Source organism: Sphaeramia orbicularis, chromosome 20 (assembly GCF_902148855.1).
Source record: "Sphaeramia orbicularis chromosome 20, fSphaOr1.1, whole genome shotgun sequence".
NCBI classification, from domain to species: Eukaryota; Metazoa; Chordata; class Actinopteri; order Kurtiformes; family Apogonidae; genus Sphaeramia; species Sphaeramia orbicularis.
This window is the reverse complement of record NC_043976.1, coordinates 33,945,662-33,968,548: the sequence shown is the minus strand read 5'-3', so window position 1 is coordinate 33,968,548 and position 22,887 is coordinate 33,945,662. Positions and strand designations below refer to the sequence as shown.

At 34.2% G+C, this 22,887-nt stretch overlaps 1 protein-coding gene across 2 annotated transcripts in view; it reads left to right on the top strand.

The window, feature by feature from the left end:
• Nucleotides 1-22,887, top strand: part of cnksr2a (connector enhancer of kinase suppressor of Ras 2a) — a 151,408-nt gene that overhangs the window by 21,380 nt on the left and 107,141 nt on the right. For both annotated transcript variants that reach the window (XM_030123454.1, XM_030123453.1), the window contains exons 2-3: nt 6,611-6,774; nt 10,165-10,367. In XM_030123454.1, coding sequence (XP_029979314.1) covers nt 6,611-6,774; nt 10,165-10,367 — 367 coding nt within the window. The remainder of the gene's footprint in view (nt 1-6,610; nt 6,775-10,164; nt 10,368-22,887) is intronic.

The following is a 22,887-nucleotide window of genomic DNA, read 5'->3' as shown; positions in this document are numbered from 1 at the left end:
TTTGGACGTTCAGAGGCTCCATAGTTACCGTGGAAACACCATCATCCTCATGTGGCCCGGGGGCCAAAACAAGACCGCCAAAGTTTCCAATCCGGCCCGCGGGATGAATTTGCAAAGTGCAAGTTAGGGCATCAAACTCTAAAATAACATTATAATAACCTTTAAATAATGACAACACCATTTTTTTCTCTTTGATTTAGTGCAAAAAACATTAAATTATGAAAAAAGTTTACATTTACAAACTATCCTTTTACAATAAAATGTGAATAACCTGAACAAATATGAACCTGAAATGTCTAAAGAAAATTCAGTGCAATTTTAACAATATTCTGCCTGTTACTAAATGTTTTGTGCCTTTGTAGATCTGATCTGTAATGCATATGTATAAATAATAAGTCAAGGTATAATATTGATAAGATTGTACTTATATTTCTTAACAAATTTCCTTTTTTCCAGGTTATTCACATCCTTTTTGTTTGGATAGTTTGTAAACGTAAATATTGGCATAATTGAATGTCTTTTTTTTTTTTTTGCACTAAAACAATTTGGAGTTGTCATTATTTATTGGCTATCAAGCTATTATTTTACTGGTCCAGTCCACTTCATATTAAATTGGGCTGAATGTGGCCCCCAGAAGAAGATGAGTTTGACACCCCAGATCTACAACATTGATTCATCGGTAAAACCCACAGAGTTGGATAAATGACAGTGGATGGAGACGCTTGTTTTATGATGTATTTTGCTGAAAAAGTCCCTTTTTTTCAGTTTTCTCATTATTTTTTACCTTTATTGGAGAGATGCCAAGTGACAAGGAAACATATGTACAATAATAGATAATTATACAATCATACAATAATTTACATTAAGTCATCATAATGTGGAGGAAGGGGGGTGGGTTTAAGATAAATGGCATGTAATATACAAAAGACACAAAATGTCTGACTGACCCAGTAATATGAATCAATGTCCTGTCTTGGTTGTGTAAATGTTTTGTGTGTGGTGGAGTGTGTAAGATGTGACCGTGGTGTGAATGTTGTGGAAAAAAAAAAACAGGGATTTGACCAAAGATAATCATTAGATAACTGAAACTAAATGAAGAAGAAGGGAAAGGAAAAGGAGAGAGATAGATAGAGAGAGAGAGAGAGAGAGAGAGAGAGAGAGAGAAAGGAGCAAAATGGGGGTAATAAAAATAAATAATTAAATAAATAAATGAAAATAACCAAATGAGATTAAAAGTACAATTTATCTACATTTGATGCCATTACCCCCGCTGCCTCACCTTGCCATCAGTTTACTCTGTTCTTGATATAATAATCCTCAATTTTAATCTGAGATTTTATGAACATCTACATGATTAGTAAATTAAATATATGAACATACCCGATGTTTACTGAAAAAACGCAAAATACAGAGGGTAAATTTCATAATAAATGGTGATAAATCACTTCAGAAAAGCTAAATATAGAGAAAAATATATTTTGGAACTGCCACAAAAGCAGCACTGGGTCTTTATGGGTTAAAGTATTTTTAATTCTGTCTAAGTGAACTCACGGTAAAATAAGAGCTAAGAGCAGTGTTTTTTATTCATGTGGAGCATCGACAAATAAGCTTTTAAATGTAAATTATTTGTTAACAGCAGTATTTAAATTTTATCATCGGTTAAAAAGGTTAAAGGTTAACTCACTTTATTACCCCTGCAGGGATGTTCAGTCTCTGGATTTTACCCGTAATACACACACAGTATTACCATTAGCATGAGCATTAGCATATGCAAATGTTGCATTATCCGAGATAAACTGAAACAAGCAGCAAAAAAAAAAAAAAAAAAAACATGTCAAGTGTTTTTCCCTGCAGACAGAGGGAAATCAGTCACCCCTACAGACAGATTCTGAAGAGGGAAACCGCTGGTCAAAGTATGACAATGAAAGCTGATTAGTGCCTATGGAGGGAAGCCTGGACCCTGTGGTTTTACCCTGGAATCATATTGTTATTGATCAGAGAATGAATGTGTTGAAGAGTGTCTGAGCTGCGGACACACAAAGAGTGATGATATCTGGGATGAGAGTCCCCTCCTGTGTCCGGGCCTCATAAAACCTTATATTTACTCCCATAAAAGACATAAAAATATATATGATTACAGCCAGTATTCAGACAGCTACTCTATAAATACTGACACCCTGCAGTGCAGACATATTGTAATGGAACAGCAGAGTTTCAGAAGACTCCGATTAGACTGTTTGCTTTTAAATAAATAAATGAATAAATAATGCTGCAAAAAAAAAAGTCTTCCTAAACTAATTTTGTGTGTAATTGAGAACATCTTCCTCTCTATTGATGCATTTTAATCACTTTATGTATAATTTTTTTTTCTCCAAAATATACAACACAAATATAGCAGAACCCTCAGGAAAACTGGGAAGAAAACAAAAAAGAAAGTTGAATAAGCAAAAAAACTAATATGAAATGCAAATGCAGGAGAACATTGGAGCAAGTTTGTCGTTGTTAAGACTACATAGTGTTGTTAGGAATATACATAGTGGCATTTCTGTAGCAAAAATAGGCACATGAACACATGAATGATGCATTTATTCCAGGCAGATTTGAGCTGGGATGGAGGCAGATGGCCTGTCGCTCTAAGAAAGCAGCTGTGTGACAATATAATGTGAAAAAGCATCATGTATCATTGGATTTCTGATTGGGCCTACTTCTGTTATGTCAAAGTTTTTTTTTTTTTTGATTCACCCTTTCATGCATGACGTTCACATTTGTGGACACATAGTTTAAACTCTATTTCCAAAGGGTTATAAAGGCAATACTCTCCAAACCACATGGGGGCAGTCTCTATAGACCCTACGTAATACAATGAAAAAAAGCCATCTTAGTTTTGGAATTTGGACTGCTCTGCGATCTCATAAAGTTAATCCTCTAAGACCCAGCTACAGAGTTTCACAGGTTTATACAAAAAAAAAGAAGAAACAAAACAAAACTGTGGGCCAGATCTATTAAGATCCCAATTTGCGTGTACTAATTTGCGTGCGCAATCTAGAATTTTGCGTGTGGGGTAGAACCGTGGTTTGCAGGTGATTTACTAAGATTGCTTGTGTAAATGTCAACATCTTATTTAAATGAGGATTTTTTTTTTTGTGCGCTACTGGAGACAATACACTGTAAAAAGTGCTCTGGGATACATCAGCATTAATGGTCACAGTGTGCTGAAAGGATCCAGATGCAAGGAAATGTAAAGTTGGAGGAGTTTTATCATAGAAGGTAATGCATAACTCATTCATTCATTTTTCACTTTGGAGGGGGGGTTGTTGGATTGAATGACTGTCAAGCGTACATAATTATGTCACACTGTAGCCTAATGTCAGTGCGTATTTTTAAATCACAATCATCACATCAAGTGGAAAAGAGTCCTGCAAAGTGTGTGTGTGTGTGTTTTTTCTTCCGTCATTCCAAAAATGTTCACATGAGGGTGAAAAATGCGTTCTCTGCATCTCATTTCATCATTTAAACCACTTCCATGTGTGCGCAATTACGCATACAAACTGTTTGCACCTCCCTTTGAGACATGTTAAATATAGACACAGTTTATACGAGCAAAATGGCTTTGGGGTTTGATAAATCACTTTGTGTGTGCTAAACTAGTATTTCTACATTTTCTCCTCTCAGCACACGCATAATTGCGTGTAAACGTCCCATGTTGCATATTTATTGCAGCAAATGTACCAACTGGTTGCAGACCAAGGTTATTATCGTTAACGAAAACAAACGACATGACGAAAACTAGAATTGAAAAAACATTTTCGTTAACTGAAATAAATAAAAACTATAATTAAAAGAAAAAACGATAACTAAAACTGTATTGTGTGCTTACAAAACTAAATAAAATGTATTAAAAATTATTGAATAAATTCCCTTCGTTTTCGTCTTTGTCAATGTCGGATTGATACAAAATCGATTTATTTCACTCTAGTGATTTTAGCTAGTGGTACCATGTGACACTTCACGGTCCGTCACTTCTCGTCACTTGTCGTTTAGAGTCGTCTGTTCATCCCCACTCTACCTGGAAACATGGAGACTAAAGTTCAGAGAAAGCAGAGTCCTGTATGGGATTTATTTGAATACGATGGCGAAGAAGATAAAAAAATTCAACAAAACTAAAATTAATACTAAAAGTAAACTAAAACTGAAAAAAATGAAAACTAATAAAAACTAGCAAACCTGCTCTAAAACTAATTAAAACTAACTGAATTTGTGAAAAATAAAGTCAAAACTAAATAAAACTAAACTATAATGAAAAATCCAAAACTATTATAACCTTGATGCAGACGCACTATTTTGCACCTTTGAAAGATGCAACCCTTAGTCACTTAATCACTTTGTACATTTTGTTGCGTGTGTAATGAATTTGCACACATTTTTATGCACGCAAACCTTTAGTAGATCTGGCCCAAAGTGTGTTATTTCTTAAAAATGGAAGGACATTCAAGGACTGTCATTTAATCAGTGGATTAAAGAAATGTCTTATATGTCTTCCACTGCAAACTGGCATGTCTCATTAAAGGAAAGATTGAGGACTTTCATCTGGATACTTCTTCTGCAATGTAATTTCTTCAAAAACTTCAGGATAGCACCTCTTTGACCTAATTAGTGTAAGATGGGAGCTTAAGGGAGAATACGTCTCTGGGCTTGAAGATAAATGTGATAAAGTTTGCCTGGGGTGCTTTAATGCACAAATATTTTCTCCAGGAACTCCAAAAATAGCAGTAACTAGGTTGGGATCTACTGGTACTTGACGCATATGTTAAAACATGTCAAAAATATTCCCCACAAAACATGGATAAAAATGGAAATTCCCAGAACAGTTGAAGTCTGGCTCAAGTGGCATCGAATACAGGTAGAAACAAAACCCATTCCAGGTTCCAGATGATAACTGAGCTGCTTTTTACATATTTGCTTCATATAAAACAGTGTTTTTCAGGCTGAATTCGAAATAAATCCCATAGGAAACATCTAGTGCAGTGGTTCCCAACCTTTTTTGGCTCATGACCCCATTTTAACATTACAAATTTCTGGCGACCCCAGACATTCAAAACTGAGACTTTTTTTTTTGGCTAAAATTAATTTGTTTTTGATCATGTAATAGTTTGCTATACAATGTTGCAAATACAGGTTAATTTTAGAGGACATTATTAGTCTATATAATGTATATTATTATGGACAGAGGCAGAAAAGCCAGGTGTAGATTACTGCACAAAGTGAGAATTTTTTTTTTCCTTGGTCAGGATATGTACAGTCAGTCCAGTTTGGATTTACAAGGCTGACAATTAATACTGAACAAACAATAACTCAAACTATGAATTATGAAAGAGCTGCAGCATCTGAAACCGACCACAATGAACATTTGACACATAAACAGAACCACAGTGCTGCAGTTTCAGCTTCACAGTTTGTCTGTTATGGAATGGGATTGTCTCTCTCAACTCAACATGTATTTTTTATTAGTAAGTTGTTGTTTTTTTTTTCTATCAATTACTAGAAATTTCAGGCAACCCCATTTGAATTACAGGTGACCCCACGTAGGGTCCCGACCCCAAGGTTGAAAAACACTGATCTAGCGAGTGTGTTATCAGTAGGGATGGGAATCGTTAAGAATTTAACGATTCCGATTCCATTATCGATATTGCTTATCGATCCGATTCTCTTATCGATTCTCATTGGGTGAAGGAATAAAAGAGCACAATTGGGTGTGTTTGCATTAACTGTCTTTTATATTTCCATCTCTGCACAGAAAATATAACATATACAGTATGTGCAAATAATAATAACAGATGACTCCATCCCAGTTCTGGGGGGGGGGGGGGGTACAGTGAAAGTGAAACTAAAGATATTTGACTAATTCCTCTATTGCCACATTTCTACTACGTGGAACCGGTTTGACTCGGCTCGGCTTGTCTCCCGTTGTTGTGCACCTCATTTCTTATCCCTTCTTACCTTCAGAAACTTATATTTGAGGAGTTATGACGTTTGTTGCCCACACCGGAACCGGAACTGGCCCGGCGTTAACTCTGCTGCTACATTCACAAGCGCCGCTAGGTAGCGTATAAAATACGTGACATTCCTGTAAATGATTCACATGCTGTGGACAAATGTTTGAGGATATTGGAGGGATTCCACCCTTTTGAAGACATGGAAGCTTTGACAGTGTTCCAGTGGACCTGGTGTCGTCTGTTTAGACCGTTTCTGCCTCAATGCCATGTTGGCTACGTTCTGACCAAAACAATGCAGCGTACGTGTGACGTCATCGCACATGTGCAACGAAGGCGGAATCGATAAGCGGAATCGTTAAGCAGGCAGGCAAACAATTTCAAGGAATCGAGCTACTGGGAACCGGTTCTCAAAAAGAGCCGGTTCTCGATTCCCATCCCTAGTTATCAGTATTATCAGCCTTGTGTATATACTCTCCACACACTCACGAACAATACACATACTATTTTATTTCACTCAGAAGATGAAAACAATATTCATCTTTCTGCTTGCGATCTCATTTTGCACCCAAATTGAGTGTTTATTGCCGTTAACCTCAATAAATGTGTGTTTTCTCCAGGTCTGGATGACTGTTTGCAGCAGTACGTGTGTGTTTTTGAGCGCGGGGGTGTGTGTGGGGAGAGGCTGCTGAGGATTAGCCACGCTGAACTGGAGGAACTGGGCGTCTCTCGGATCGGACACCAGGAGCTCATTCTGGAGGCTGTGGACTTGCTCTGCGCTCTGGTGAGTGTGTGTTTGTGTGTGATTGTGTGTTTCCAGTGCAGTGGTGGACACTCATTTACCTTCTTTACAGCTGCAGCTTTAATGTATGCTGTTCTGCTTGAATGCACAGTACAAGCCATGCAGTACTTAAATTGTCAGCGGCGTGAATCAGATCCTTACTGCTCCCTGTTGTCACTTTCAGTAGGAAAACAGTCTTGGTCTTCGGGTCTAAAGGCTGCAATAAATCCTTTTAAACCCAGATGAATTATTAAATATCTTTTGTCTGAACTGATTTAACATTCCTGAAGGAAAGTATTCAGATTTTTTTAGCTCACCGCCCAACAGCCCATGAGCTACTGTGATGTCGTCTTTGCTGTCGCCATCGTCATTTCATTCATTCATTTGTTTGTTTTGAGCAGAAGAAAAAATCAAACATTTTTTGTGTACAAGGAACTAATGGCACAGCAAATACATCAATAAATAAAGGTGATCGAGGTGATCTTTGACCCTGAGTGACTTTGAAGGGTCAAACTCAATGTCTACATTTCAACAATCTTCTTCTCTGAAACTACTGGTCAGATTCATTTATATTTTTTTAATGTAGCTTCCTTGGGATAATTTCTACAAAGTTTGAGTTTTGCGATATTTAGATTTTTTAATTTTTTACAAATTTTTTAAAAATTAAATATTTGCCTTTACTTATAATGGGTCCATATTTTGATGGCTTATAACATGGAAATGGTCACAGATATCAATATAGTTACTATTGAGCACTAATAGGAAGTCATACGGACTTTCATTTGGGTCCATGACCTTTGACCTTGAGTGACCTTGAAGGGTCAAACTCAAGGTCAATGTCTACATTTCGGCTATCTTCCTCTCCGAAACTACTGGTGGGATTCATTTCAAAGTTTTAAGCAGCTTCCTTGGGACAAAGTTTGTTCACAGTTTTGAGATATTTTGGCTTTTGAAATTTTAACAAATTTTTTAAATATTAAAAATTTGCATTTACTTATAATGGGGCCATATTTTGATGACTTATAACAGGGAAATGATTGAATTGATTTCAAAATTTTTATGTAGCTTCCTTGGGACGATGTCTGCAAAGTTTGTTCACAGTTTTGAGAAATTTTGTTTTGGAATTTTTGACAAATTTCTGAAATATAAAAAAAAATTTCCTTTACTTATAATGGGCCATATTTTGAGGCTTATAACATGGAAATGGGTAGAGATCAATCAATCAATCAATCAATCAATCAATATACCTACTATTGAGCTTTGATAGGAAGTCATATATGGACTTTCATTTGGATCCATGACCTTTGACCTTGAGTGACCCTGAAGGGTCAAACTCAAGGTCACTAATGTCTACCATCGAACATTCTTCTTCTCTGAAACTACTGGTGGGATTCATTTCAAAATTTTTAAGTAGCTTCCTTGGGACAATGTCTACAAAGTTTGTTCACAGTTTTACGACATTTAGATTTTTTTAATTTTCTAGGAATTGTTTTTGAATATTAAAAATTTGCATTTGCTTATAATGGTCCATATTTTGATGGCTTATAACATGGAAATGGTCACAGATATCCCTATAGTTACTATTGAGCACTGATAGGAAGTCATATATGGACTTTGATTTGGGTCCATGACCTTTGACCTTGTGTGACCTTAAAGTCTGAAACTCAAGGTCAATGTCTACATTTCAACAATCTTCCCCTCCAAAATAACTGGTTGGATTAATTTCGAAAATTTTCAGTAGCTTCCTTGGGACAATGTCTGCAAAGGTTGTTGAAAGTTTTGAGATATTTTTGAAATTTTTATGGATTTTTTAAATATTGAAAATTTGCCTTTGCTTATAATGGGTCCATATTTTGATGGCTTATAACATGGAAATGGTCACAGATATCAGTATAGTTACTAATGATAGGAAGTCGTACATATGGACTTTTATTTGGGTCCATGACCTTTGACCTTGAGTGACTTTGAAGGGTCAAACTCGAGGTCAGTATCTACATTTCAACAATCTTCTTCCTGAAAGTGCTTCTTGGATTCATTTCATATTTTTTGTACCTTCCTTGGGACAATGTCTACAAAGTTTGTTAACACTTTTGAGATATTTAGATTTTTTGATGAATTTTTTTAAATATTAAAAATTTGCCTTTACTTATAATGGATCATATTTTGATGGCTTATACACTGTAAAAAAACTGTAATTTAACAGAAGTTTCACTCTTTATTTTTTCAAGATTTTTCCTGTATTTTTAAGATACAGGAAAATATCAATTAAATGACAAAAATAGTGTGATTTTACATGTCAAATGTAAAATAACATGAAAAAACTGTAACTGAATTTTTAAAAAGAGATTATTTCTTTTTTTTTTTTTTTTACAGAAAAATACAGTTAAAATACATTTGCAAATGCATCATAATTTCATAAATATTTATTTTGTATTTATCAGATTAAACTGTTTGTTTAAAGTTTAATACTGTAAAATAAGTAAAAGAAGATAAGATTACTGCTAATTAACTGATAAGAAGTATTTGTTCTGTAAGTTTAACAAGACTTGTTCATTAATTGATGAATATCTTGTGTAAATTACGGGAGGTTTCACAACAAAAATGTTGAATAAATGTATTTTTGTGAATGTATAACATGTATAAGCACTGATAAACTGTCCAGATACAGTTTTTAACAGTGGATTGTACAACTTAGTCTCATTGAAAATTATTCATATAAATATATATATATATATATAGGTAATTTGATTGTTTTAATACATGTAAATATTCTTTATTAAACATTAAAAAGTTAAAAAAAAAAAAAGAAAAGCAAAATCTCATGTAAATTTAGGGCAAAAAACTGTATTTTAATTATGGAAAATTACCGTATTTTTTTGAGATGGTTATTTTCCATTATTTAACAGTTTTTTTGGCACCCCTGCTGCTGGAATAATACGGTTTTTTTTTCGTATTTTTTTTTTTTAGAGTGTAAAATTGAAATGGTTAGCGATATCAATATAGTCTCTATTGAACACTGATAGGAAGTCATATTTGGACTTTGATTTAATTCGTTGAGTTCTCCTCCAGTGAAAGTACCACCTCCTTCTATTGGGAGATTGATCTCCTGCATCCAGACCACAGGACTCTAACATAGCAGCAGAACCTGCCAGCCTCATAAATTAAAGTTGTCATTGATGCTAATAGACAACATTGTGTGCAGTAATAATTACTCTAATAGTCTTTTTCATCCCAAGTATAATTGTGTTTCTCCAAGTGTGTCACTGTGTACTATTAGTAATTAATATGCGCTCCTCACCTCATAATAAGGTGGTTAATATGTTGACAAAATAAGAGTCTGATTTGTATTCATGCTGTTTCTCACTTGGCTAATCTGCTTTTCTGTTTGCGCAGAACTCAGGACTGGAGACGGAGAGTGTGAGGACTCTGGCTCACAAACTGGGCGCCTCAGCCAAGAACCTGCAGAACTTTATTTCCGGCCGCCGCAGAAGCAGCCAATCAGAGAGCAGATCCTCACGGCGGCTTCCCAACGATCTGCTGACCTCTGTGGTCGACCTCATCACCGCTGCCAAAAGCCTGCTAGCCTGGCTGGACAGGTAATGGTGACAGCTCTGTCATTTCAGTTTGTTGTGTACAGATGAGGTCAGGTTAATTGAACAAGATAAAATGCTAATGGAAGTTTTTTTTTTCTTCCTTTTAGCAGAAAACCACTTTGTTTCCCTTGAGGTGTTTGTTCCTTTTGTCTGTGGAGTAAAAAGGGTGACAGTGGTTATTGCAGGTTAATGTCTTTGCGTTCTTCTGGAGTAATTTTAGTTTGTAAGAGTGACACATTTTTGGACTTGGAAAAATATTCTGGTTTTGCCCTTGTTCTATAAAGACAATAGCCTCATAGAAGACCTTTTTTTTAAGACTTTATTTTCAGTTTTCAAATAAGCATCTACATCAGGGGTCTCAAATTAATTTTCTTTCAGGGGCCATATTCAGCTCAATTTGATCTCAAGTGGGCCGGACCAGTAAAATAATAGCATAATAACCTATCAATAATGACAACTCCAAATTTTTGTCTTTGTTTTAGTGCAAAAAAATCCCATTAAATTATGAAAATACTTAATTTTATAAACTATCCAAATTAAAAAAAGTGAATAATCTGAAAAAACTAACATTTCTTATGAAAAATAAGTGCAATTTAACAATATTATGCCTCAACTTATCATCCATATATGTGCATCATGGATTGGATCTACAAAGACACTAAATACTTAGTAACAGGCAGAAAATTTTAAAAATTGTGCTTAATTTTCTTTAGACATTTCAGGTTGTTCATATTTGTTCAGGTTATTCACATTTTATTGTTACAGGATAGTTTGTAAATGCAAATATTTTCATAATTTAAAGTTATTTTTTGGACTAAAACAAAGACAAAAATCTGAAGTTGTCATTATTTATAGGCATAATGTAATGTTTTTTCACATCAAACCCAGAAGAAAATCTGAAGTCATTATTTTTTGTAGGTTTTTCTGCTATTATTTTACTGTGGATCATATTGGTCTGTTTGTGGAACCTGAACTAAAATGAGTTCGACAGCTTTGACGGGGGAATTTTTGCACTTTGCAAATCCATCCCATGGGCCGCATTGGAACTTTTGGTGGGCCGCATTTGGCCCCCGAGCCGCATGTTTGAGACCCCTGAACTACATCAACATAGGACAAATGAACTAGTCCAAGGCAGAACAACACACACAACCATCAAACTCCACCCACCCAAAGGCTCACAGAGAGGGAAAAATAAATGAACAAAAGAAAATAAAAACAAAAGAAAAGGGGGCACACAGTTCGACAGACTTTTATCATGTAAAAGAAAGAAATTTAAATAAAGATTACAGTCTGATGCATAATGGTTGTGTTAATAGTCATTAGTTATACTAAACAGTTATATGATACCAAGGGTCACTGCAAAGATGAGGACAGAAATGAAAAAAGAAAAGGAATGAAGAAGTCTACTGGAAGGGGATGCCTTGAATGAAGTTTACAAAAGGGTTTAGAAGACTGTTTTTAAATATTATCTGCACCGCCAGTTGTGTCAAGCAGAATATCAATCAGAACGTTCACACGTCCTCTAAATATTGGCAAAATGACAACAGTATTTGTTGTAGTTTCTGGAAGTGTAAACTCTGTGTGGTGGCTTTTTGTTGTTGTTATCACTAGAAATTCTTTATTTTTTCTTTATTTTTTTTAAAAACATATTTATAACTTTTTGGTTATATATTTTTGGTTACATTGAACATTTGAATATTCAATTTCAGAGGAATTAAGGATGTCCCATTCTTCACACCCCTGGTTCTACATGATATACTTGATGATAGTAATAAAAAAAAAAAAAAAAAGCAAAGTACTCATAGAACAAAAAAGGTAAAATAAAAAAATATATAAAATAAAATAATAGAAGTAAAGAAAAAAAAAAAAGCCTAATAGTAGACAAATCTGCTTATTCACAATTACATCCTACATGCAAGATATGGACATGCAGTGTTATTAATATTATTAGATTATTATTAAATTCTGTATTTTTGCATTATTTTGGACTGACATTAATACAATATTGACAAAATCTAGTAAGTAAATACAAGTTAGATTTTTTCTGTACATGCAGCTGCAGTGCTTCCATTAAAAATGTAAAAAAAAAAAAAAATACCCTGTGGAAACCTAATTTGTCCACCATATTTTATCACATATCAAAAGCATTTTTACACTTTAAAGCATCTGTGCAAATCAGACTCTCTTCATGTTGGAGATCAAAAGGTGAACATAACCCATAAAGACCCAGTGCTACTTTTGTAGCAGTTCCCAAATGAATTTTTCTCTCTATTTAACCTTCTTTAAGTGATTTATCACCATTTATTGCAATAGTATATTTTTTATTTTGTGTCTTTTTCAGTGTAAATCATGTATTTTCCTATATTTAATCCACTGACCATGGAGATGATCATTAAAGCTCAGATTAAAATTGAGGATTATCATATTAAAACCAGAGAAAACTGATGAAAAAGTGGCTTTTTCAGCAATAATATCAATAACCAAACATAAAACCAAGTGTCTCCATTCACTGTCATTGATCCAACTCCATGGGTTTTACCGGTGAATCAATGTTGTAGAAGATGACTGTGTTTCCACGTTCACCACGGAGCTTCTGAATGTCCAAATGGGTCATATGTGATGACCATGAAAAGATGATAAACTGCTTTTAACACCAATTAGTTACATGTATTTATAGGATTCATGGATCAACAGGTATTAAATATTTTAGATCAGTAGATAATGTTTGGGTCTGTATGGGTTCAACTATTATATAAAGTATTATTATTTCTTCAGCAGCAGCATAGACTGTGTGCGATGGCTTTTTGTTGTTATCGCACTAGAAATTTGTTATTTTTGCATCATTTAACAAGATTTAGTTCAAGTAAATCTAATGGCTGAGAGAATTCAAGTAATTCCGAGACATTACGTTCAAAGGATTCAAAGGAGTTTTATTTGTCATTCCATCACAAAAAAGAGAACGAAACTTGTTTCTGAGGACCTGTATTTGCCATATGAATAAAATAAATAACTAATAAATAAATGAATACATTAAAAACGACTAAAACTAAGGCTAATTTAAAATCAGTAAAATATACGTCTAAAATTAAACTTTAAAATACCTACATAAAAATAATAAAAATAACGTGATGCGTAAACTGAAGACTGAACAAAATACTTAAATTCAGAGTGTTCTTACTTGACAGAAAATTGAAACGATTAAAAAAATTAATTGTCTGAATCTCAAAATCAGTCAAAACGTGATATTTAAGAACATATTTGTTAGTATGATTTGGTCTTGCATGAGAACCAGTACTCCAGGAATACAGGAATCATATTTTTGATGCAGTTATGCATAAATCAGTACATTTTCTTTGTACAAACATTTGCACACAGCTTTCTTTGATTCTTCCATCCATCTTCTTGAAATATCCAGCACTGAGATTTTGGCTCATTTGCAAAAACCTGTTGATATCCAAGTCTTTCATCATGTTTATATGTTAGCGCATTTCTCCGCCTGACCAGAAATATAGATTCTTTTGGGTTTTCATTTATACCAGAGAGGATCACTGACTGAAACCAAAAGGCTTTGTTTCTCAAATTTAAGAAAAAAACCCAAAAAAAACAAAACATATCTGAGAAACCTTCTTAGACTGTAATATTGGCACATTCTGACAAGTCTGATCAGAAACACATGGAAAATTTGGGAAAATCCAAAAATAATACTCATTCTAGCAAAAACAAATCCTTCAATAATGCAATATTTTCAGAACTTAAAGAGGCTTTTTAATATATATATATATATATATATATATATATATATATATTTTTTTTTTTTTTTTTCAATTATTTGAAAATGCCTTGGTATAGGAGGAGACACAGTACATGGATCAGAGTAAGACGATAATAATTTAGTACGTTTCATTTTAATTCTAAGAGATTTAGAGCTGGCTGCATCATGTACTGTATAATTACAAATGACAAGAAGGACAATATGATTCTGTCTCCGGTTGGACAGAGAAAAACACATTTAGCTGGAGACTAATCGGCATAAAATGCTCCACTAAACATCATAGAAAACCACTAATCCTGACTACCACTATATAGTATATGTATAGTGTAATGTAATATCCTCCTGAAACACAGCAATGCATTTGTGGCATCTGTAGGAGACAAGAGTTTCACCGCTTTACTAAAAAATAAATAAATAAATAAATAAATGAAAAATAAAAGATGTCCACTACAAAGGATATTACATTAAAAAAAATAAAATAAAGAGTGTATATGAAAAAATAAACAGAAAAAAAGGCAATTATTTAACGTAAAAAGCCAAGACTTATACTTTCCTGGGTCTCAGGAGGATATGGTGTAATACAGTATAATTGTTGGGATATTTATGTATGTTTATATACAGTATGTTCGTGAATTATTCATAAAATAGTCGGTTTTTGCAGCTGCAATGTAAAAAAAAATTCCCCAGAGTGAAAAAAATAATATGACATTATGCCTCTAAATAATGGCAACACCAATTTCTTCTCTATGATTTATTGCAAAGAACATTAAACTCTGATATCCTTTAATAATAAAATGTCAATAACCTGAACAAATATGAACAACCTGAAATGTCTAAAGAAAAATAAGTGTAATTTTAACAATATTCTGCCTGTTTTGTGCCTTGGTAGATCTGATCTGTAATGCACAGGTATAAATCATGAGTTGAGGCATAATATTGATCATTTTTTTCTTATTATTTCTTATTTTTCCACAGAAATGTCATTTTTTTCAAGTTAATCACATCTTTTTTCTTTGGATAGTTTGTAAAATGTAAATGATTTCATAATTTAAGATTATTTTTTTATATATATATATATAAAAAATTTGGAGTTGTCATTATTTATAGGCTATTATGCTATTATTTGACTGGTCCGGCCCACTGGAGGTCAAACTGGGCTGAATGTGGCCCCTGAAAGAAAATGAGTTTGACACCCCTGTTCTATATGGTCAGTGGAATACCATTGACAGTACCAGTTTGTACTTCTTCTACTCTGACCGCAGTCCTAGATGCAGCGCCTGCTCTAGTTTTGCTCCTAAACCCACAGCACTTTGTTCTGCACATTGTTGACATGCTATGAAAAAAATGTTTTTTAAAGGGATAATGTCAGGCCTTTTTCTCACCATGTCTCTCCGTCTCCTCTCACTCTCTCCTACTCTCTGTCACTTCATTTATTCATGACTCGACACGATGTCCTGCACACAGCGCACATCAGATGCAGAGCTGCAGGTCTTTGACATCGGTTCTTGAAATGTCAAGCACCCACATCTGTCCTCAGGCTGTGTCCACACACACACACACACACATATACACACACACAGATAAATGCATGCAGCCGTGTCCACAATCTCACGCAGACTCCATAGAAACACCCACGCACTTGTACCCGCACACGCTCGTAGACACACACCTGTATCGGCGTGCACACCGAAACACACTTATGCAAACGCACACACACGTTCGCCTCCGCACGATGATGCAACTGTAAATGGCAAAGCGACACTGAGAAAGGGATAGACTCAGCTAGTCTGCATTTCATGCTCTCTATTCTTTCTTTCTGAGACAGAGCCGGGTCCAGGCTTTGTTAAAGACTCTTTTTTTAAATGTCTTTACTCTTCACACCAAACATGGAGAAAACACCAATTTACAGCTACGTTAGGGGACGCCAGTAAAGTTAACAAGCCCATGACCCTGTCGAGCTTTTATTTCAATAAAATCTCACACTACCTTGAGCGAGTAAAACAAGCTGATTTTAAAAAAAAAAAAAAAAAAAAAAAAGCTTTGTGTTAGATAATACTCTGGGTTCACTATTAGACCCTTACGGTGTAGAAAACCGAACAGCTTCCAAGTAAAAATCTGTCTTCTATTAAGGCAACTAAGATAACACCTCCTTAAGAGGTTTAACACAGAACAAAATTAGCATAAATTGTGTTCAAAATGAACTTTCATCTTTCTGTGGCTGCTCTTAGGGATTGAAAAAAAAAAAAGTGTAACAGCGGTCCAGCACTCAACCATTTTTTAGTTTTTCCCTAAATGGCTCCAGACATTTTGCAACCTTTTCTTGTATAAAGTAAAAGCAGTAGTACAGTACAGAACAGCTGTTTTTTTTTTTTTTTTTTACCCCCCCGACTCTAATGCCTCAGCACCTTATTTACATCTCCCCCTCTTTTCTCGGTGGCAAACAACATTTCCATGTCTGTGCCTCATGCAGACATCAAACTGACACTCTGTGCAGGAGGCAAACCCGTCCTCTGTAAAGCTGCCAGGGAGAAAAGTGAATTCATGCTTGCACAATGATGGAAATATTTGTATTTCATTGAACTCTTCATTTCCTCCTTAGAGAGCACCATTCGATGAATTAATAATACGGCAAAAAAGACTGCAGTTTATGTGCAATGTGTTTTGCTGATACCTTGAAAATGTGAGAATACTATACTTTTGCATGGCTGTTTTACCTGTATATATACTGTATGTATATATACAGGGTGGGGAAGCAAAATTTACAATATTTTGAGGCAGGGATTGAAAGACAGTGTATGACCAATTAGTTTATTGAAAGTCATGAGAATTTATTTGCCACAAGAAAATTGACATAATAGAAAATGTTTTTATTCTATGTGTCCTCCTTCTTTCTCAATAACTGCCTTCACACGCTTCCTGAAACTTGCGCAAGTGTTCCTCAAATATTCGGGTGACAACTTCTCCCATTCTTCTTTAATAGTATCTTTAAGAAAGTCGACATTGCTGTGTGATGTTCTATTGGTAGCATGTTCTAAAACACCCCAAATAGCAGAATCCAGAGGGTTTAGATCTGGACTAGAAGGCGGCCATAAACATGATTCCCAAAAATTGCTAAAGTTGGATTTGTTGCTGTTGTCAACAAGTGTTTTGGTGTTCTTGTGTAAGATTTTAACTTCAAATCATATTTTACTGCATTTCTAACGGTCTTGTTGTCTACCTCAAGTTCAATTGCCATTTTTCTCATGGATTTGGTTGGATCCTTTAGGATTTTGGATTTGAGAGCTTTAATAAAAGCTTTGGTACGTTTTTTGTTGCTTCCTCCACTTCCAGACTTTCTGGTAATAGTTTTGCTCATAGTCATTCTCTTCTTTACATTATAAACAGTCTTTATGGACACTCCAACTATTTTTGAAATCTCCTTTGGTGTGACGAGTGCATTCAGCAAATCACACACTCTTTGACGTTTGCTTTCCTGATTACTCATATGGGCAAAAGTTTCTGAAAAGGTATGGATAATAGTGTTAGGTATGATTATGACATCAATATATGTTTGGTTTCAAAACAATTGACGTAGTGCCTGCTGAGAAAAAACAACTAAATGTTCATTGTAAATTTTGCTTCCCCACCCTGTATATATATATATATATATATATATATATATATATATATATATATATATATATATATATATATATATATAAAGTAAATGAGCAGACAGTCCTCTGGCCATTAACCCATAAAGACCCAAACAGGCAATGGCATCCAAAACCATCTACTGATTTAAATGTTTAATACCTGTTGATCCCAGAGATGTAACGATTACCAGTATAACGATAAACTTAAAAAACCTAAAATTGCCAATGGTTAGTATTATCGTTTAAATTCAAATTATCAAGATAACTGTGTTTGATTACCGCACTTTTCCAGAGAAAACACCTGTGTGAAGATGTGCTTTTATGTTAAATATTTGAGTATAGTTTTAATTTATTACAATTTTAATCTTATATACCTAATATTTGGAACCAATATTCACTTTTAATGTCTTGGAAAAGATCCGTTAAGCATCTTTGTGTTATTTATGCAATAAATTATATACATTTTTCAATCGGATTTTATATATTTTTTTGTGTTTTCTGGCCTTTTATGTTTTTAAAGTAGATTAAAGTGAAAAAATAATAGACAGATGAGATAGATGAAGTTATGCTGGAAAATAAAAGATACCAAACATGGGTATAGTAAACATTTCTGTATATAGTATATAGAGGCAAAATCAAAAGTACTGAACCCCCTCTTCGGGGAACAACTTTATTTCTTAATTGCAGCTTATGCTTAACAAGTGACCAGTAACAATTTCAAGTTTACAATCATATTGTCCTACATTCCTTGCTAGTACACATATACATAGAGGGAGGGGTTCATATAAACAAAAGTGCACAGGGACGAGACTTAACAAAGTGACAGATCGACACATGACAGTGGGACAGAACAGATATAAGACAAGATAAATGGACAGACCAATTAAGTGGTTGCTCTTATAGATACTAATGTTGATCAGATGTATTGCATTGTTGTAAGTGCGGTGTGTGTGTGTCTTTATCATCTTTAAGAATAAGCTGCATTTATTTTCTCATATACAGGGTGGGGAAGCAAAATTTACAATGAACATTTAGTTGTTTTTTCTCAGCAGGCACTACGTCAGTTGTTTTGAAACCAAACATATATTGATGTCATAATCATACCTAACACTATTATCCATACCTTTTCAGAAACTTTTGCCCATATGAGTAATCAGGAAAGCAAACGTCAGTGTGTGATTTGCTGAATGCACTCGTCACACCAAAGGAGATTTCAAAAACAGTTGGAGTGTCCATAAAGACTGTTTATAATGGAAAGAAGAGAATGACTATGAGCAAAATTATTACGAGAAAGTCTGGAAGATACTATTAAAGAAGAATGGGAGAAGTTGTCACCCAAATATTTGAGGAACACTTGCGCAAGTTTCAGGAAGCGTGTGAAGGCAGTTATTGAGAAAGAAGGAGGACACATAGAATAAAAACATTTTCTATGATGTCAATTTTCTTGTGGCAAATAAATTCTCATGACTTTCAATAAACTAATTGGTCATACACTGTCTTTCAATCCCTGCCTCAAAATATTGTAAATTTTGCTTCCCCACCCTGTATACCCTAACTTTCAGAAATATTGTAGATGTGCACAGGTGAATAAGTTTTATATTCTCTTTTTTAGGCCTTGTTTTGTTCTTTTATTGGCCAAAGTCCAGGTAAAGAAGTGGCCTGGCTCACATTCTATCTCCAGAACCTTTTGGGACCTTTTCTGGCATGACATTTGAGTTCATACACTTTTTAAGGGTAAAGTTTACATGCAACCCCTCTGAGGTAAAAGGTGCACCTCAGAGTCTTGGTAACACATTGGTAAAAAAAAAAAATGAAACTGAACTTTGAAATTTACACCGTAGTGTTGAAGAAAGATCACTTTTTTTGAGCTGACCTCTCTTGGAACAAGAAGCGTTGTCTGAGCGTTGTTGGAGAGTTGGATCCTGACGGTTTAGCAAGCAGTCTGTGTAGCCTTAGGTCCTGCGTATATATAGCACACAGCCTCAATACTGATGACCCAAATCACACACACACACACCACAGATACATCATACACTAGAGGCTTTGGCCGAATTTTATTCTGGGTCTTTAGAACAATGAAACAAAGTGATGCTGCGTCTCCTTGATTGGTGCATCACGCCACTGCAAACTTAATGTGCCGCATATGTGTCATCCCGCTTTAATTGTTGGTGCCACCGCGTATATGCAGCGTGTATCATTGTTTGTGCTGGTTTTTTATATCTATTCGAGTCTCTCTGCAGTCATTAGCACTCCATTAGCTGCAGCATGTTCCTTATCTTTAACACCTTGTTCGCAGCTGAATAGTCTGTTATGTCACAATACGCCAGGGGCCTCATTTATAAACATTACGTTTGTACAAAAAAAAAAAAAAAAAAAAGGCTGTTCGTCAACTTGACAGCAGAATGTGCTCGCTTCAGCAGACAAACATTTAGGAGACATTTGGAATGGGTGATGCTGGCAGTGTGATATTCCGCTGTTTTAACGAATATGACAATATTCTGAATTTGACAGGTGTCATGTAACAGCATAAGCAGTTTGGATATTTATATCGGCTAAAATTTACTTAGGGGGTCAAATGAGTGGCCATGTTTGTCCAAAAAAAAAAGTTGTAAGAAATTCATAGAACTGTGTTGAAATAATGCTAATCCATTTGTGCACAGACTACTGATATTATTTGACAGTGGAAGCAATATTTTCAGAAATATTGGATTTTGAATAGCACGTGTATGTGAAAACTTTTGCTGGTGGACGGACGTGACATTACCCATGATGCTCTGGTCAGTACCAGTACTTTATTAGGAATAAACTTATAGACTTACTATTGCTGATTATCCTCTTATTTATAAATGTTAGTATTGTGGATCTAAAACAATAACAGCTGACACAAAAACACAAAATGTGGCAGTGGACGGATGTGACATGGTTGTTACGGATCCCATCATACTGATGCTCGGCAGCCATGTCACTGTTTCCACAAATGATCCCTGTGCAAAAACTAGGATCAGAATTATTTATTGTATAGTTTATCATCAAACTAAAGAGTAAATAACAATATAGAATTGTTATTTCTTTATAAAAATGCTTATTATTAGAAAACTGTTGATTTAAAAAGTGACGTGTGACATTCTTAATGTATGTATTGGCGTAACATAAGCAGGATGGATCAGCACCATACTCCAGATTGCAACCTGTAAAAATAAAACGTGATATGTAGGATAGAATCTTGTAAGAAAAATTGGGTAATCTAAAAGAATAGGATATTTGTTTTCAGGTAAATTCAGTTCAAATATAACTTGCCCATTTGTGACATGAAAATCTAGCATTAATTGTGATGAAATTGGACATTTTTGAGCTGAAAACATAGTTCATATGAACATCAACATGTTGCAACAGAACTGAAATCCTGTAAATTTGCATAACTGCATTTACCAACAGAGAGTTCCTTTGGGGATTCACTTCTATTGATTTCTTATGCACAAAGACAGAAATAAGACCTTTAAGCAAATTTTAGCCGATATGTATTCTGAGGATAAAGCGGGTTCAGAAAATGAATGAATGTATTCTGAATTTGGTCTTTTTCCATATGAGGATGATTTTAGGAAGTGCAGATGTTCTCAAAATATAAATAATGAGATTCAACTTCATATTTTGTGGGTGTAATAATGCAGACACATATCACAGTAAAAAAACAAAACAAAACTGTGAATTTAATAACATTTGGTCCCACTCAAAATTAGAGTAAAATTTACTCTATGGCCAGTGTCAAATTTTCAGAGTTAATTCTACTCAATTCAGTGTCAAAATCAACAATGATATGTGTAAAAATATTAAACACTGTTTTTTTCACACTGTTAAGAGTAATATGATTACACTTTATATAGTTAATTATACTCCAAATTTAGTTTAAAAATGACTCCTTAATGTGTAAATATTTATTTCTCTGCAGTGTTATTTTCTTCTATTTTCTTCTTTTCTTTTGCACCCTGTGCTAATACTGAAATAATGTAGAATTGCAGGGGTTCCCAAGATGGAAGTCATGAGATGATTCTCATAAATTTCTTGAAGCAGCTCTTGGGGCGATGATGATAGATTAAATGTATTAATGTAACACTTAAAATTTAAAGGGGGAATATTTGCTCTATGGGTTTCAATCACCTCAGGACATGCTTTTACTTTGAAAGAGCTAAATTCTCTCTACTTGCAATATAGAGCTTCATAGTGACAATCAGGTAAGGGATTGTTCTGCCGACAGGTTTGACTAATGGTGTCACATTAATAAAAAATAAACATAAAAAGGCCAATAAACGTTGTAAAACAGACATATTAACCTAAATTAACATTAACACAAACCCCCTCTCAAAGCCCTGCACATGAAGTAGAATACAGTGAGTAAAATGTCAAGTACCCACAATGCAATGCGGCAAACTGGCACTAATCATCACTCTGTGGAGTTGAATTTTACGCTCCATCTGTGCAGAGCTTTCCACTGACTTTTAGCTCTACACTGTAAAAAAAAAATCTGTAATTTAACAGAATTTTCATTCTTTATTTTATAGATTTTTCCTGTATTTTAAAGATACAGAAAAATATCAATGAAATTACAAAAACAGACTGTGATTTTACTTGTCAAATGTAAAATAACGTGAAAAAAACTGTAACTGTGAATAACCATAAAATTTCCATTTTTTTAAAGAAACGTCTTCTTTTTTAACAGAAAAATACAGTTAAAATACGTTTGCAAATGTATCATAATTGTACAAATATTATATTTATGAGATTAAACTGTTAATTTAAAGTTTAATACTGTCTATTGAAAATTTATTTATATATATGTGTGTGTGTGTGTGTGTGTGTGTGTAATTTGATTGTTTTAATACATGAAAATATTCTTTATTAAACATTAAAAAGTAAAACAAAAAATGTGCAAAATCTCATGTAAAGTTAGGGCAAAAGACTGTTTTAATTATGGAAAATTACCGTATTTTTATGAGATGGTTATTTTCTGTTATTTTACAGTATTTTTTCGGTACCCCTGCTGCCGGAATTTTACCGTTTTTTTTTTTTGTTTGGGTTTTTTTTTTTTTTTTTTTTTTTACAGTGTACTGTTAGAGCTGGT